General features: G+C 41.9%; 1 protein-coding gene across 1 annotated transcript in view; it reads right to left on the bottom strand.

Moving 5' to 3' along the window:
- Positions 1–17,802, bottom strand: part of TECTA (tectorin alpha) — an 82,376-nt gene extending 64,574 nt beyond the window's left edge. Inside the window, exons 1-2 of the mRNA XM_082339852.1 lie at positions 5,272–17,802; positions 1,969–2,102 (exon numbers count right to left, since the gene is read on the bottom strand). Of these exons, the coding sequence (XP_082195978.1) occupies positions 1,969–2,102; positions 5,272–5,335 (198 nt within the window). The 5' untranslated portion in view covers positions 5,336–17,802. The remainder of the gene's footprint in view (positions 1–1,968; positions 2,103–5,271) is intronic.
- Between the last annotated feature and the right edge of the window lie 36 nt (positions 17,803–17,838).

Here is a 17,838-nt window from a genome sequence, read left to right as displayed (position 1 = left end):
TCTGCACAAAATGGAGACATGAAAACTTTACATTGTATATGTAAATGACTATCTTATGGTGATTTCTTCATGATTTGTAAATGGCTTAGTAAACTTATTAAATTACTAAACCTTACTGCAAATAAGAAGCCGATATATATACTCATAAACAGGATCTGTAAACAATTTGCCTCTGCCTGTGTCTGCAGCTCAATATGTTGGTACATGAAGCTAATTTAACCCAGAGGCTTGTATGGTTTCAACAGCAGGAGTGTCTGTGGTGGGAATACTTGCAATTCCTCAATAGAGAACATTCTATTGTTAGGTTCATATTTAATTAGTAATATTATGGACATTAACAGTGACCCAGATCCCAGAGATAAGTTATCGTACCTGGGCCAAGGGTATGTCAACCTATTTGGGAAGCAAGGGTGTGCAGTTTGGAAAGGAAGCTGGAGATCCAGCTACAAGGACATTGAGAGTCTACTGTCTGCAAGTATCAGTGAACAACCCAGAAGCCTGAACAAGACTGCATGACTTAAAGTGCTGGAAACCCAAGGAAAAATTTGCCCTCAAATAAGCCTCCCCCAAATTAAGGACCCTCCTTCTGCAAAGGCAAGAATTATTCAGACTCCATGTCACTTAGTACAATGGAGGAGAAAGAGGAGCTTGACTAAATACATGTGCTCTAGCGGTCTAGGAGACCAAGGCTTCCAGAATGGAAATCCTGTGCATCCCTCTCATCTCCAAAATCAGGTCAACACATTCAGAAACGTACAATCAGCTGTTATAGACTAAGGAGGCTCTACAGTGAGTAGAGCATAAGAGGCATTTCAGGATGCCGGAGCAATGTGTTTTCTGGGGAACAGTGGTGTAATTAAAACACACAGACTAGCAGAGGAAGTTGGTGATGACTCAGATGTGTTTTGATTATATTCTATAGTTAAGAGCAGTGGTTCTCAAACTTTTGTGGGCATCAGAATTCCCTGGAGGGCTTGTTCAAACAGATAGCTGGGCCCCCTCCCAGATTCGGTAGGTCTGCGGTGGGTCCTGAGAAGTGACATTTCTAGCAAGTGCCTAGGTGATGCTGATGCTGCAAGTTCAAGGCCCACAGGTTACGTAATGGAAGAGGGAACTCTTTTCTAGTGGGAGTCAGCCTTGAGCTATCAATCAAAAGTTGGGGAAGATAGAGGTCCCGGATGCAGAGGAAGCCAGAGATGGAGGTGCCTGGAGTTTTATTTCTTCTTCCAGGGCAGGGCGCAGAATAGAATAGGCTGTAATATAATCTACATTTGCTTCACTCAATTCTTTTAAGGCCGAAAATCAAGACAGGTTCAGTTGCTCTGAATCTTCTTGTCAATGTGCTGTAGTCTCACTAGCAGCAATTCCAATTATCAAAAAATCAAAAATAACCTGAGAACACAGGTGCCCAGCAGAGCTCTGACAGCAAATGACACCATTTCTTCATGCAGCTTTGACAATGAGACCCTATGGCGTATCTCAGACCCGGTGAGGTTGGCCAATTCTGCAAACAACCTTTATATAATAGTTGAGTACCCCTCTGCTCTGACTCTGCTCCAAATTGGTAGGAAGCCTAAGAAGAGCAGATGCCTAAAGTCTTCACACCCCAAGAAGGGAAAGAAAATTGTTATTGCTCCTATTGTGGTTCATTGTATCTTTTTATCTTGTCTAGTGGCAGAAATGATGTTCCTGGCATTGGGGCCTCTGCTTCACTTGGGTGTTTAATCACCCGCAAAAGCAATCCATTGCTCTGTATACTCCTCCGCTATGAACATTAGCCATGAAATATACCTTTGACTTTCTTAATCATAAAACCTGTCACCTCATGAAATCTCAGAACTCGTCATCTGGGCTGCCGACAAATCCTCCATTCCCAGAGCCCTGGAAGAAAGTATTTAAAATACTTTTCCTTAATGACCAACAAGGTGGGAGAGCCCTAGAGCAACAGATGGGCCGCTTGTCACTTACATAGATGGTGCGGTAAGGAACGCCAAAGAAGAAGACGGGGATGGCCAGCTTAATCTCAGATGAGCTTCCGTCGTCTACTTTAGGGGTTTTGGTGTCATTCTGCCAAAATGGATACATGAGCTCCCTGGGCTGAACTGTCAAGAGAGAGGGCGGTTAGGTAGACGGCCGATCCCTCTTCGGTTCGGCAGGCTGCTTTCCTCCCACCCACTAAAGCCAGCTTCTTTCAGTAAGTCTTACAAACGACGTGTAAGTCAGACAGCCTTTTCATTTATCCTCAACCTCAGCTGGACACGGTGCGTTATCTTCTGCCTCTGGAAAGGGGAGCGTGGAAGTGATGGCATTTCTCCTTAAGAGAAATCACTTCCCGCTTCATTTCTACGTTTCCATACATTTAGGAGACAGCAGTGGTTAACACTGGCTGCAAGGTTGTGAAGTCAGCCCTGCCTGGGGCTCTCAGAGCACTGAGAGGTGCCTCTAGCTCTGGTGTGGTTTAGCCCGCTGAATCCTTGATCGGAAGGCAATGTACAGAGAACGTGGCCGGTGGCTACGAGACTCCCTTCTAGCTCAAGAATTCTACTATCAAGTCTTTTCCTGAAAGGAGTCCCCTTCCTCCAGATGCACAATAGGAGAAGATACCAGATCACAGAGGAAATAAACAATAGTTGGATCTGGGACAAGAGTGGGAAGAGAGGGTTTGTAGTAACTGGCCTGTGAATGACCTTGATTGAGCTCCGGCCCCATGAGAAGTCTCTCTCTGCCCAGCTCCTGTTTACAAAGACAGACATGGGAGCCTCTGGGGCCAAGGAGGTTGGGCCTCTGAGCACTCTTTGGGGAGGAGGCTCGGGGCGCTTACTCATCATCCTGGTCAAAGGTGAGAGTCATCACACAGACACACAGCTCCCCTCCTGTAACCGTGTCACCACCTCTCTTGGCAAGCTGGCTTGTTTCTCGGAAGTTTCTCATCCAAGCTCTTGCAAGGGGTGGCCCAGTTCAGAAAGAGAAATTAGACAATTTCCCCAGGGTCTACATTTCTGATGATCAGGTCCAATGGCATTTATGAAATAATCTATATCTGGGGTGTAATGTTTCTTTGCCTCTGTCCTTTCTTTTCTTGGATGAAAATAGAGCAATTGAACATCATCTATGCTTCCATCTTCTTAAATCATGTGTGGCAAATCCATCTGGGGCTTCTGCTGACAGTTCGTGAGGCACCTGCTTGCAGATGTTGATGCCCCATCCTCAGGTCGGGGGGCCCCTCCTTGGGAAAATCCCTGCTCTGTGCTGATGGAGCCGATAGGCTGGCGAGAAACCACCAAGGGCTGCCCTGCTCTTTTGGGAGCCTTTAAGTGAGCAGAGAGCAGCTCATGTAAGAGAGTGGCCGAGTGACCAGAAAGCAGCTCAGTAGTGCCTGGCCAAGTGCCAGCTTCTCTCCTCGTGGAGCAGGGAATGAGGGGAGGTCTGCCTGGAGGAAGAGCTGCTCTGTTTCCCAGGGCTAACTAGCATCAGAGGGAAGTGGGGAAAACGAACCTGGTCATTAGTGTATAAGCATCGCCCCCCCCCAACCTTCAGAAGTCTCTGTGAAGCCAACCAAAGGAAATCTTTGGGAGGTGCTGTAGTTAGTTTTATCACAGGGGCACTCAGCCCACGTGGTTTATTTAATGTCACAATCAGTAGACAAAAAAGGTTTCTCTAACAGTCATAATTACATAGAAGTAACAAATTCCAAATTCCTAGAAGGAAGCAATTTTTTAAAAAATCTCTTCATAATCCCTATCATAGAATTATACACAGGTACTTATTAAATGTGAAGGGTAATGAACATTCTCAAATTAATAATAATAAATCAAATCGTGTCATGGATTTATCCTTCATGGGGAACTTTTTAGAAGTGATGTCCAAGTGTGAACAAGGTCTCAAATTCACGCTGAATTGTAATCATTTGAATGGAAAGATTAATTGGTATTCGGGGCAGTGTTGGCCAATCTGCCTAGGACATGAGAAATCCATGCCCCTCCTGAGGAGACAGAAAACTATGGTCAGAGAGATTGTCCCTAACTTCTTTCTCTGCTCCAAAGGTGACACAAATTTGCAAGATTCATCCCTTCAGGAACGATCCTAACCAGCTCATGATTTTGAACAGGAAAGGATGGACAATCAACAATTTTCAATTTTAAGAAGAATACAAATAATCGAGATATCTAATATTGTAAGTACTTATCAAATAGTTGTTGAATTAAAAAAATGACTAATAAAAGGGAGTAGGTTTAAACTACAGTAATTCCTACCTTAGAAATCATTACTATTATAAAAATATAGCTTGTTAACAGCATAGCCTATCAACAGAATCAGAGTTAACAAAAGAAAGAATCTCCTTACCCATGCTGATTTTAGGCCAGGAATGTTACAATAAACTTTATGTTACCAGAACTTTTTTTTTTTTTTTTTCACCAAATAAGACATACTTTCTTAGAGCAGGAGTACGAGGTTAGAGGCAGTGGGACTCATTACTGTGGGGTTTCACACTATAGCCTGCCTGCTACAACTGCTTAAATTTATCCAATCCTAGAAAAATGTTAGGGCTCCACACGCCTTATAGATCTGTTCACTCAGACTTGTAATCATGTGTCCGCTGAACTAAACAAACAAAACAAAGAAGATGCTCTAGAATTTTAGCCATAAAAGTTTCAAATCGATATAGAGTTTTCCACCTTTCTTGCCTAAAATTCAAAAACTGTAGAAAGAAATGCATGTGATCTCCTACCTACCCGGGGCAATACTACATAGAGAAAAAGGAGGAATCACGGAGGGGAAAATTTTTCTTATTTCACTTGCAGCTTTAGATTTTTGGCCATTGTAAATGGCCACTGATACTCAAGTCACTGACATTAATGCCATTGGAACTCCCTGATTTTGGCTTAAACAAGTGTATTTTTTAAAGTCTGTGCCACCAGTTAAATGCCGTCATTGGGATCAATCATCAGGCATGGCATGCACACACACCTACCCCGTGTACTTTTAATGAAAATAATTTGCATTATCTTAAAGATTTATTCCATTGACATGGGGCAACTTGGTATATACAAACTGTGTTCAAAGTGAAATAAGAAAAAGTAGGAATGTAAATGAACATCATTCAAAGTTAATGTATTTTGCCCTTGACGGCAGAATTTAATTTACATTTTTCTTGTTGTAACTGTAGACACATGTACACCTGCCCTGACAATTACAGTTCCAACAAAAGCGTCTCTTTATAAGTTCAAGGGCATGCTAATCACGAGCTTTATGGAATTTTGTAGTACTCACCTTGGTGCCGTACAAGTGCGAAGATGAAAGAGACCCAAATTCTAAGTAATGATGAATAATTCATCCTGGAATTTTAAAAAGAAAAAGAAAAAAAAAATCCCCAGCTTGCCAGAGTAAATAGAACACCAGGTGTGTTTGGTGGCAAATCCCAAGACACATCACAACCATCATAGAACATTCACATAACGACATCAACAGTTCTGAGCCAGGATGAAATGCCCTGGATGCTGGCGGGCCCTCCTATGTTCAACACCTCATGAACAAATTAGATTCCCCCGAGAGAAGCAGTCTGGAAGTGTAATGAGATCATTCAAATTGTCAGGAAGTTATAAAGAATCAATGAGCACGGCAATGAGTCAAGGAAAGGCATCTACTCTCCAGCTACTAAAGCCCTGAAAAACAGGACCCCACTCTAAAGATGCCTGTTATGTCTCTAGAACAGATATCCATCCTCTGTGAGACCAGGCTCTCCTAATTTTCACAACAGCTTTCAATCAGGATCCCATAAAAGTCAGTTAAAACACAATGTGGTCCTACAGGTAGGAGGATTTAGAGTTTGCCATCACCTTCTGTAAAGTATAGAGCCAGTCCATCACTCTGAAGTACAGACCAGAGTCACAGGCTGTAGAAGACTGTCCACTGACTTTCCGTATGTGAAATGAATAATAGACATGTAATAAAAAAAGAACCATGCCAGGGGTGGCTCCTTGGAATTACAATAAAAATAGAATCCGGTACACAAGCAAGTAATTAGTCACAGCAAATTAATTAGAGAAAGAACATCACAAAAATGAACTTGTTTTCATTTTAGTTACAATCCGTTGGACCCGTGGCTTTACCCCTTGGATGATCTGTGCCGCTCTGTAGAGCTGAGATGCAAGCTCCAAATTATACATACTCCTGCGTCAGCACCAAGTGCATGGGTAGACACTGAAGTTTGCTCCCAATAGCATTCTTAAAACTAAAAACCCTTCTCTAATTATTGGAAGCTATCACAATTCTTCAGCCAGACTTCCATGGAAAATCAGTGAATCTCCTCTGTGAGTTTTACTGTAAATCTTCAGTTGTCAAGCACACACATTGAAATCTTAAGCACATAATAAATATTAGTCAGTTTTGCTGAAAATGGGAGTAAGCCTTTAGCAGAGATCACACACAGCTTTTAGCAGAAGGAGATGTCAGGCAGGTTTAAGACTGGAGTCCTTAGGGAAGCAGTTCAGAGAGCAGGAAGGAGGATTCATTTAAATATTTGTATTTATGAAAAATGTCACTAACCTGTTCTGCAGAGACTGGAGGAATGGAGTCGGAAATATTAAGCCAAATCTTGGTAAGCCAGGAAAAATTAAGTAAAACAAGAAGTCATGTCAGTTCTCCCCCACTTGCTGCCAATTATTTCTGATTCCTGAAATGATGTCTGAATCCCCTACTCTCAAAACCAAAAATTCAGTTAGTCCTGCGCTAGAGTCACATAAGTGTTGAGTTGCAATCAAGTTTTTCTTCTATTGATTAAGGAAAAGTAAATCTAAAGATCAGTTTCAGGATTGCGTAGAGAGGTTCTTTTCCTGAAAAACTAGACCTTTTTCTCCCCCCTTAAAAAAAAAAAGAGAGAGTAGATTCAGATGGAAATGTCAGTTACTTGGAGCTGAAACCTTGGTCCTTTCTGATCGGAATCACTTTGCACTGAAAAACACAGAAGAAAACCCCCCTTCTACCTTTGTACCCAAAAAAAGGCAACTGTATAATGTTACGGAATTAGCATCCACCAGCATGGGATTCAAACGCCAAACAAAGCTGCTGCCTCCAATATTTAAATAAAGTTGGTTTTCTACCAAAGTCTTTTTTTGTTTCTCTGCTTTTGAACAGCTGCCACAAATAGGCTCTACCCTGTTTTTTCACAGGTATGCATGAAGTATTGAAAGAAACTGTCTCAAACTTTTCTAGGTTTTATTCCTGCCCTTTTCCCTCTGATACACCGCAGGGCAGGGGGTTAGGCCAGGGGACAGGTAACCAGCGCGAGGCAGGATCTTTCACAAGGGAAAAACCAAGGGCTCTGGAAACCTCCACAGATACCCAGCGAGGGTCCTTGGAGGGAGTGGGGACAGATAGACCCCTCCTGACGAAAATTTGCAGTAAGTATTTAAAAGGCATCGTGAACAAGGTAAAAAGGTGTCTGGTTCGATGCAGAATGAGAAACATTGGCTAAGGCAGAAACCAAGTTTACTATCCAAAATATTTAAAGTGAGACTTGTTAAAAAAAGGAAATCATTTGAAGGTAGCAGGAGAAAACTCTCTGTAAATCAATGGGAATTTAAAAATTGCTTCAAAGTTCTCTCTGACCAGACATTTAAATGCCAACTCTATTAAAAGACATAGTTCCAGTTTTGAGCAAATTGTTCTAAAATGGACAAGAGGTTTGGGAAACTAGTTTTTCAGTCTAAATTATTCAATATTTTCCCCATAATCCCGTGGTAATTCAGTAGGTTTTACGAATTCTCCACATGTATTTACTTACAGATGTCAAATGACTATTTTCCTCCCAAAGGCACATATTTATGTAACAGAAAATCTGAGTTTTTGGGTGCCTGTTCGAAACACAATTAAACTCAAATCCAAGACTCACCTCAAAGAGCATTTCCTTGCCCAGCCTTTGTTAAGGTTTCAGTCCAGTAGTCAACCTAAATGTTGTGAAGCAAAATAGTTGGTTCTATTTTAAAAACTGCTAGTGTCATAGTAATTGCTTTGGTCTACTTTCTTCATGCACTCGTGGATATTTGTATCTCAGCCTTTTGACCCATATTAAATGTTTCATCCTTTTTTGGGCAGGACTGCTCCTGGGATAAATGCCACCTGGGCTAACCAGATACACAAGATGGCGGCATAAGTGGATCAGAATGACTGAGAATCTGGGTGCAAGCAAGTGCCAGGTGCTTGAGGACAGACTGAGCTGGTTTATCGCTGGTTGGGCTGGGGAGCCAGTTAGTGAGTGTGTATTCCGGGTGTACACTCAGTGGTCACAGAGGAAAAAGTGACAAAAATCTCTTTTTATGCCATGTCGGCAGGAGGGTTTATTCTGTTTGAAGGGGTGAAGTGAGCCAAGATTTGACAAGATTTAGACCAAAGGTGGTGTGGGCGTGGCTTGGAGCTAGTAACCCAAGACAATTTGTGTTTTACAAAGATGGCATAAACGGATGCTGCTTTTTAGGCAGGAGGAAAGGCAGTTCAAACGAAACACAAAACAAAAAAATATTCCTAAAAATGAGTAGAATAAGCCTTATATCCTGATTGTTTTTGTTTTGTTTTGTTTTCTTAAGTTTCTTACACCCTCTGTGAAAGAAATAGTCAGATCTGAGCTAGTTTGAAATGATGCAGTGAGAAGTGTGGACGGCCACAAGCCTCCAGCTGTGAGCTCCTTCAGGCTCAGCCTCACTGCTGGAGCCAAGGGCAACCCCATCCGTGACTGGGCGAGGTGGTGGGACAATTGCCTCAGCACTTTCCACCCAATGCAGGACTCCCCTAATGGGCAATTTTTGCTCTGGAGAACCTAGTTGAGGTGACAAAGGCTATGTCAAGGGCTCAACTGAAGCAGCTCTACTATGCCAAAATCAGGGTCTAATTGGGAAAACCTTGGACTTGTGTATATAATTTTATGCATTGGGATTTTATATATATATGTGTGTGTGTGTGTATATATATATATATATATATATATATATATATATATATATGTATATAATGTATATACATTGGGGTTGAAATGCCCAAATTACTGTGGCAGATGGCAGAAGAAGGGATTAAAATTCTCAGAGACACGGACACGCATGTATATTATGTGACTCCAGAAGACCCAACAGATGATCATGTTCCACGGAAAGGCCCAGAGGACAGACACATCATCCACCAAAGGCAGCAGGAATATGCTGGTGAGAGAAGCACCAGCATCACAAACAAGCTCAGTGCGTCAGGGTTGCAGGTCAGGTCAGGTCAGCTCTGCAGGTCAGGGCTGATGGCAGGAGTGGTGGTCACAGAACTTGACTGTCCGATTGCAATGGGGATGATGGGCACCTGGAACAACAGAGACCAGGTAGCAGCACTCTACTGCCTGAAGCCAAGGGGGTCGAATCTTCATAATAACCAAGCAGGTCAGATTCGTAGCCAAGAGGCCCTGATCCATAGAGAGTTATGGAGATGATTAATAGAGCATGGCATCCAAGGGGCAAAGTAGATGGGCAGCCAACAAGGGTATTGCTTACTATATATAATAAAAAAGATCAAGAATGGTTGAGCAAGAGGCCAAAGACAGTTGCCCCAATGAAAGGTCTTGATCTCTTGCTCAGTTTGTGGATCTGAGTCAGTTTTTCAAATCTGGAATCCATAGACTGAAAAGGTAACCAGGTTACCAAAGGGAAGAATCCTGCAACATCATGACAAGTGTGTACAGTAGTGATTCTCTCAGTCCTTCCCCCAAAAGACCTATGGTCATTTACTTGATTGACTGTAGACTGGGGGAGGGGAGTGCCTAGATATCTTGTGGACTGTTGGACAAGGGGTTTGAGTTAACATTGATACCCAAAGACCCTGTTAGAGTGAAAACAGAGAGGCCAAGGAAACAAAAGGAGACCTGGCCAAGTCCCAGCAGGCCCATAGGGGCTGCAGACCTACCTGGATGTCAGTTCCCAAGTCCCTATATATAATTGGGTTTAATATACTTGACACATTGGTTCCTTGGTCTGTGTGGTAGAAGCTACCATAGCAAGGAAGGAAATTGATCCTTCTACTCCAGCCAAGGTAGTAAATACAAAAGAGTCTTGCATTCTGGGGTTGGGGGAAGATGGTGAAGATTAGTGTCACTCTTAGAGAGCAGGGGTGGTGGGATCTATCATATCTCCATTTAATTGGGCAAGATGGATCCTGAAGAATAACTGTGGGCTACTGCAAGCTCAACCAAGTAGTAGCTCCGGTTTGCATCTGCTGTACTAACGTATCTTTGCTGGAGATACTACGTTAGTACAGATGGCTTCAGATACATGGCTTCAGATACATGGCATGTGGCCGTTAATTGGGCAAATGCATTTTTTTCCCTATCTGATTCAGGCATGAGGATCAGAAAAAGAGTTCATTTTCAAATGGAACAGACAGCAATATACATTTATAGTTTTGCTGAGATTGGATGGAATGTCTCCTGTAGAACATCACCTTGACTCACAACGTTGACAACGTTGACTGGCACAATGAGGAAGAAGTGGCCGGAGGCCTGGGTGACACACATGTGCTCCAGAAGGTGGGAGTTACATTCTTCAGAGATTCAAGGCTAGTACTTCAGTAACACGTTTAGGAATCCAGTAGTTGGAGACATGCTGGGATCTCCCCTCCAAAGCAAAAAACAAATGGCTGCATCTTGCAACCTCTCTACAAAGAAATTCTTCCCTCTTCGTAGCTTTCTTTGGGTTCTAAAGGCCACATATTCCGTACCTACAAAAACTGCTCCAGCCCACATACCAGGTGACACAGAATTCAGCCAGCTTTGACTTGGGTTGAGAGCATGAAAGAGCTTTGTAGCAGCTCCAGACTGTAATGCAAGCAACCCTGCCACTTGGGTCATATGTTCAGTAGGTGCTTTGTTGTCGGAGATGTTAGGGGCAGAAAAAGATGAAATGTGCTGTTTATTGCAAACCCCAGTGGGAAAACCATAACTCAGGTCCCTGGAGTTCTGGAGCAAAGTCATGACATCCACAGCAAAAAATAACACACCTCCTGAAAATCAGCTCCTGGCATGAGAATGAACCCTGTGATGGAACATTTGACCAAGATACAAGTGACCACGTGCCCAGAAATTCCCCTCATGAATTTCTGGGCCCTGTTGGACCCTCCAAGACATAAAGTCAGGGGGTCCCAGCAGCAATCTACCCTAAGATGGAAATGGCATATCTGCACGTCTTGGACTGGCAATGAGCAAGCTGCCAGACTAGGTAGCCCAGAATCCATGTCACCTTTCAGAGTTATACTGGTTACCCCCCCACGACCCAGATAACACATATGGCCCTATGTGAAGTGCGAGGTGGGCGGTGCATAGGACAAGCTGAAGGAGGACGAAAAAGCCTAAGCTTGGAGTGTGGATGGATTGGCTTGGTGTGTGTCTGCAAGCCCAAAGCATATGGTGGCCACACTACAGCCTCATGCAAGGGTGGCCTTGAAAGACAATGATAGAGGAATATTTTCCCAATGGGTGGACTTGGGGGCATTATATCTTGCCCCCAAGTACTCTGTGTCAAAGTGGTCTGATGTTAGAACATGTACAAATTCGTAGGCAGTGGTGAATCACATATCCAGTTGGACAAGGGCCTGGAAATAAAAAAGTGGCAAGGAGGCCTGGAGTAGAGACATGTGGATAGACAGATGGGAATGGACATGAAGTGTGAAGATCTTTGTGTCCTATGTTAACACCCAAAAGAAAGCATCCACTACAGAAGAGGGACTAAACAACTAAGTAGACAAAATGACTTGGGCAGCTGACGTGAAGCAGCCTTTGTCAGTGTTGGTATGATGGGCACGTATATGAAGTGGCCACAGCAGCAAGGATGGAGGTTATGCAGGAGCCCAATAGCATGAACTCCTATTTAGCAAGGCTGAGTTAGCTACCCTGGCCTCTGAATGTTCACCCTGCCAATAACAGAGACAAAAGCTAAGCCCTCAGTCTGTCACTGTTCCTCGGGGAGACCAACTGGCCACTTGGTGGCAAAATGACTACACTGGACCACTTTCATCCTGGAAGGGCCAATGGTTCCTTTTCCCAGGAATAGACCTGGACTCTGGATATGTGTATGCTTTTCCTGCCCACAGGGCCTTAGCCAGCACCACTAGTGAGAGGCTTGCAGAATGCCTGATCCACAGGCATAGAATTTCATGCAAAATAGCATCCAACTAGGGAAGCCACTTTACGAAAAAGGGGATGTGAGTGTGGGCCCAAGATTACAGTAGGAGCCCCTGATTGGAGCAGTGTCCCCAGTTGGAGGAATGCATGGGTCCAGGCACCAAAGTGTGGAAGCAGGAGTAGCCCCACCTGCAAGTACTCCCAATGATTATTGAGGGACTTTGGCTTCCCAACCCCTCATCTCTAGGTTGTGCAGAGTTTGACATCCTGGTTCCCAAGAAGGCATGCTCTCACCAGGGGACACGGAGAGAGTCCCACAGACCTACAAGCTATGGCTGTGATGCTGCCTGGGTACTTTGGGTTCCTTGTTGCAGAGACCAGCAGGAAAGATGAGCCACCATCCTATTAGGAATCCACGGCCCTGAGAAGCAGGAGGAGGTGGAGCTGCTGTTGCATGACAGGTTCAAGGGGTAAGATGTGTGGAACTCAGGAGACCCATTATGGTGGCTCTTGCTGCTACTCCCTTGCCCAGTTGTGAATGTGATGGACAAGCATAGCAACCCAAGTCTGAGCAGCATATAGTTACCAGGGATTCAGATTCCTCAGGAGTCAGGGTTTGGGATAAACCACTAGGTAAACCACTGAGACCAGCAGAGGTGATAGAACGGACAATGGAAGAGGGAGACGGTGGGTACCAGTCGTGACTCTGAAACCATCTGCAGTGTCATGGGCTGTAGTTCTTTCCCCTAACCTCCCTTTTCTGAGGTTCCCCTCAGGAAGAGAAGCCTGCCAGAGCCCTGGACGAGCTGGCCCTGATCATGGATGGAGAATTGCATCGACACACGGCACGGAGTGGACTGTGGTACATACAGACGTGCACCACTCAGATCCACCTTCAAGAAAAGAATGCTTTCCAGCCACGAGGAGTATGGTTAGCTGACAGCTCCCAACTGTTGGCTCCTTTGGTGTCTGCATCAGTGTTCAAGCTGAGATCATGTTCCTGTGTTCCTCCATCAATGACTTGAGAAAAGCTTTGGTAAAAGGACCTAAGTGGGACACCTCTAATAGGAAATCTTTGCTCCAGAACATCTTATTGGGCTTGCAGACTTTGTCAGGGCTACTGCATGGTGTGATGCCCCCTCCTGCCCCATCTTTCTTCTTCCCCTTTTCTTTCACAGGTGTTATTCCCCAATAAACTTTTTTTTTTTTTCCCCAATAAACCTTTTGCGCTCCTAACTCCACCTTAGCATCTTCTTCCTAGCCATCTGAATCTGCAACATTGGTGTCTTGGATAAATATACAAGCCATTTTGCTTCATTGTATAATCTCCCATGGAGATTCCAGATATTTTTGTAGTGCAGTTGTTTCTACCACTTATCCACTGATTGAATAATATTCAACCTCCTAGATCTAGCTGGATGAGGTGATTACATCGAAGGTTATGCTTACGTTCTCCCTGAAAATGGTAGTTAGCCATAGCAGAATCCTTGAAATGGATGAGGTGATATAGAAAATGCAATTATGCTCATGAAGACTTCTCCTGAACAGTAAAGATGTTCACAATGAAAGGGTCTGAAGAGCACCACATCTGGAAGTTTGCTTCTCTTATTGCCTTGGAATCTTCATTCTTGGACACCTGGGTTAACTTTCATGGGTTGTCCTGAAGTCTGTTTTTCATTCTTAAGAGAAAAATGTTTAAAAACCTGATGTCATATTTCTAAAATTTTCATATTTACTAGTGTCATGGTAATAATCATTTAACGGCAAGCTGCAAGCATTAGGAGTTTAAATTGTAGCACAAATGCTCTAGAACATGTCTTTTTAAAGAATTAATATTATTTGCCTCTAAGTAATTTTCTTTTTGTGCTGATCTTACTCTAGACACTGGACTCTTAATTATGAGAAAAATGGCATTGGCTCTTTGAAAATCACATTGAGTAACATTAATGTTTATTAACTAGCAGGATTTTCTAGATCTAAGATCTCAATAATAAACGATGCTCAGCTCTGAAATTTAAACAAGGACTCACAGATATTTTCTGAAAGTAACTCTAGTATCTATCTCTAGGCAAGGAGTTTATAATAGCTAATTCTAAGTAGACCAACATAACCAAAAAAACCTCACAATTGGTCTTATTCTAACATCCTTGTTAGCACATTAGCAATAATGTTGAAAAGGGGCAGGGGGAGTGGAGGGACACTCTATATTCCCTATTCACCAAGTAGCACCAAGTAGTTCCAGAAGAATTTCACTGGTCGGCAAGAAGCAGCTCTGATTAAAGCTTACTGCAGACAATAAACAGAGGGTTTTAGCGCTATTTGTCTATCACTTTTCAAGGGCACTCAGCTAAAACAAATGCTCATACATTGTTAAGGATAAATAATACATATACCTTCTCCAGCAGAGGTGAAATCTCACTCACCAATGATTAAAAATTGCAGATTCCAAGGAAAGAGAGCTCATAAGACAGACGATATGCATGGCTCATGCAAATCTATTATGTGTTGAATTCAAGTGCCTAGATTTGCATGCCTAATTGGGAAGAATGCCATCTTGGTTGCACTAACCAGGAATCACGTATCAAGCCCAAGATCAGTAAAGTCTTTGACTTTGCAGGGATGTGACAAGTATTAAAATCAGAAAAAAAAAATGTTCTTTTATGTAATTCCAGTGGAGAACAATATGGCAATATCTACCAAAATTACAAACACTCTGACCTTTTGATCTAGCAGTCCCACTTCTGGGAATGTGTTCTACAGATTTATTTCAAACATGTAAAAGAACGTATGCTTTTTACTGCAGCAAATTGAAAAAAGTAAAAAAGAGAGAAAGAAAGAGGGAGGGAGATTGGGAGAGAGAACAACGAAAGAGTCAAATGTCTATCAAATAAGGTATTGGTCAAATAAATTATAAATCACATCTATAAATGGAATACTATATCTTATATTGTAAACAAAGGGTAAGGTGATTTCGTATATGTTGCTATAGAGGGATTTCCAGGATACATTTTAAGTGAAAAAAAGCAAAGTGCACGATGGTATATAATATGCTAACTTTGCTGTATAAAAAGGGATCAGTAAGTATATTCTCATTTGCTATTATTTGTGTTGACTCGGCAAAGACACACAAAAAGCTAATAAAAGATGGAGTACAGGGGTTAGAGTAGAATTTTCCAGTGTATACTTTGTTTATATTGCTTGATTTTTGAATCATGTGAATGTTTTCCATTTAAAATGAAATACAAATGGTTTTTAAAAGATGTCTTTTTGTAAACAAACTGAACTATAAACCAAATAAAATTTTAACACAACCAAAGCAATTTATAATGTCTTAGTTGTATACTCTAACAGTGGAATAAGGCTTACATCTGCCCTCAAATGTATCAGGTAGTTCAGAAAACATTGTATTTTTTTAATGTCTGCCTCCTCTTATTCCCATTCGTATTTATTTAACACCTTAATTGTATTACTTATAGTGACTAAGAAGCATTCAAGGATGAAGAGTCTGTGAAAGACTCAGTAAACTGAAATTGCATTGTAATTTTTTGGCAGACCTAGATCTCACAGACCATAATAGATAAACTGCCTCCTCTATTTTGTGAGCAATATTTATATTCCTCACAAGGCTCTGCCTTGAATTTTAAAGAGGAACAAAGTGACAGCCTCAACCTTTCCCATAACAAAACCTCCATTAGATTATCTACTTTTTCTCCCCCCTATAAACACCAAGTTCACTTGAACACGGATGCCTCCTTAATAAAAGTCTGAGTCAAAACTGAGTGACCTGTCTCACCTTTAGTTGTTCACGGAAAACAAAGTGTTCAGGCTCTAGAATGTCCTCAGGTTGAAGACCAAGTGACCGGTGTTCAGCGTCATATTGCAGGTTCACTTCTTCTTGTCAACAGCACCCATGACAAGTGTCCAATCTGGCTCCTCCCAGGAGAGTAAGGAGGACAATGGATGTACACCAATCACAGTGTTACAATTCTGAAAATGGCATGAGGACAAGTTCCAATTTGGATTTAGAGCTATCAGCCGCATCAGTGATTTTGTTATAGAGCAAATCAATTTAGTAAGTGAATATGGACGAACATCTCACTTTAGTGTTTTAGTGAAACATAAAGACTAACAATAATGGTGTGACTGTGGAGGGCTATGGAGGAGAACCTTAGCAGCAGGTAGTATAGTACCGCTCTCAACTGCAGCCAAACTGCTTGGGTTTGAATCCTAGCTCTGCTGTCATTTATCAACGGTGTGACTTTTGGCAAGTTACTCAACCTATCTGTGCCTCGCAAGTTAAGAAGATGGGGATAATTAACAGTGCTGAACCACAGGGATGTCGTGAACATCAAAAGGGTTTAATATAGGTAGAGCATCTAGATTGGGCCCTGGCTGATAATAAACGCTCATTGTTAATGTTTAGAAGAAACATGAGAATGAAAATTGTAAGCCTGGATCCCTGGCACTGATTCACAGGACCAGCAACTGCGCTTTTGTCTCATCTCCCTCTTGGATTATGAGTTTGTTACTCCCCTCTTGATATGTGTGCCTTAAAACAGAACGCAAATTGCTCAGGTGCCTAAACCGCACTGAAGAGAAGCATAAGATGTTCACGTGTTCTATACTCATATGTCTAGGCAAGTATATATAGCTGAACATTTTAATAGATCAGTTTGTTAAAAAAAAAAACTACACATTTTTAGTGTTATTCTCAAATTTTTGAAGGAAAAGGATTCAGAAATTCATTATATTTTAAGGAGATATAATATGGTATGCTATCCCTTTCATGTATTAACTCAATTCCTAAATCTTAGTTACATTAAAGACTTAAAAGTAGATGAAATGACTCATGTTAATATCTATCATGACCTATGTGTTTTAAAAGTTATCTGGCTAAATTTGAATCCTGAAATCCTAAGTCTAAGTTGGAGAACACAGATAACTTCTTTTCCAGAGAAGAGCTGGAAAGACAAATGTGACTTCAAGGGTTAACCTCCTTCTTTTATATGCATTCTGGTGGAAGTTATAGCATTTTTCAGTCCAATGGGTATTGGGTGCCTTGACATATGTCTACCTTGCAAGAACTCAGAGACCCTCATAATAAATACTAAATAGAACTTAGCACAGAGGTTAAAACTATAATTTTTTGAAATTTGAAGAGGTAGAAATAATCTTACATTTAAACAGATCGCGATACTTAACGCACTTCTGAAGCACTGAGAAAGAATTTAATAGATTCTGTCTTCTAAATACAGTAATAAAGTATATATATAGCTCTTGGACCTTAGTTCTTGGTACAAGGCTAATTCATAACAGATTACCAAGAAATTACTGATAAGCAGATACGGTTCAAGTGCCCCAAACCCTAATTCTTATAGAAAATTATTTTTCAAAGGAAAGAAATGTCACGTGAAAAAGTGTCGCAAATTTTTAATTCATCAAAATGAGATTCTTACTCAAAAACGGGGATGCCGAATAGCTCAAACGTGGGTTTTCATCCTTAAAAGAGCATGTTAGAAGTATAAAACTTTGCTAACAAAAAGGCAATAACATATTTCCTATGAACCTCTGTTTTGCCGGTTTAATTTCTAACTTTGGCAAGATGCCAACTAAATTTGTTACGCTGGTCAAACTCTTTTACCAGCTTAGGCCAGTTCCCCAGAGGACTCAACCACAGCACTGATGTTGACTTTCTGCTG

The sequence above is a fragment of the Balaenoptera borealis genome (assembly GCF_965194805.1).
Source record: "Balaenoptera borealis genome assembly, chromosome: 11".
Classification (NCBI taxonomy): Eukaryota; Metazoa; Chordata; class Mammalia; order Artiodactyla; family Balaenopteridae; genus Balaenoptera; species Balaenoptera borealis.
The sequence above is the reverse complement of the archived record's forward strand: the minus strand, read 5'-3'. Positions and strand labels throughout refer to the sequence as shown.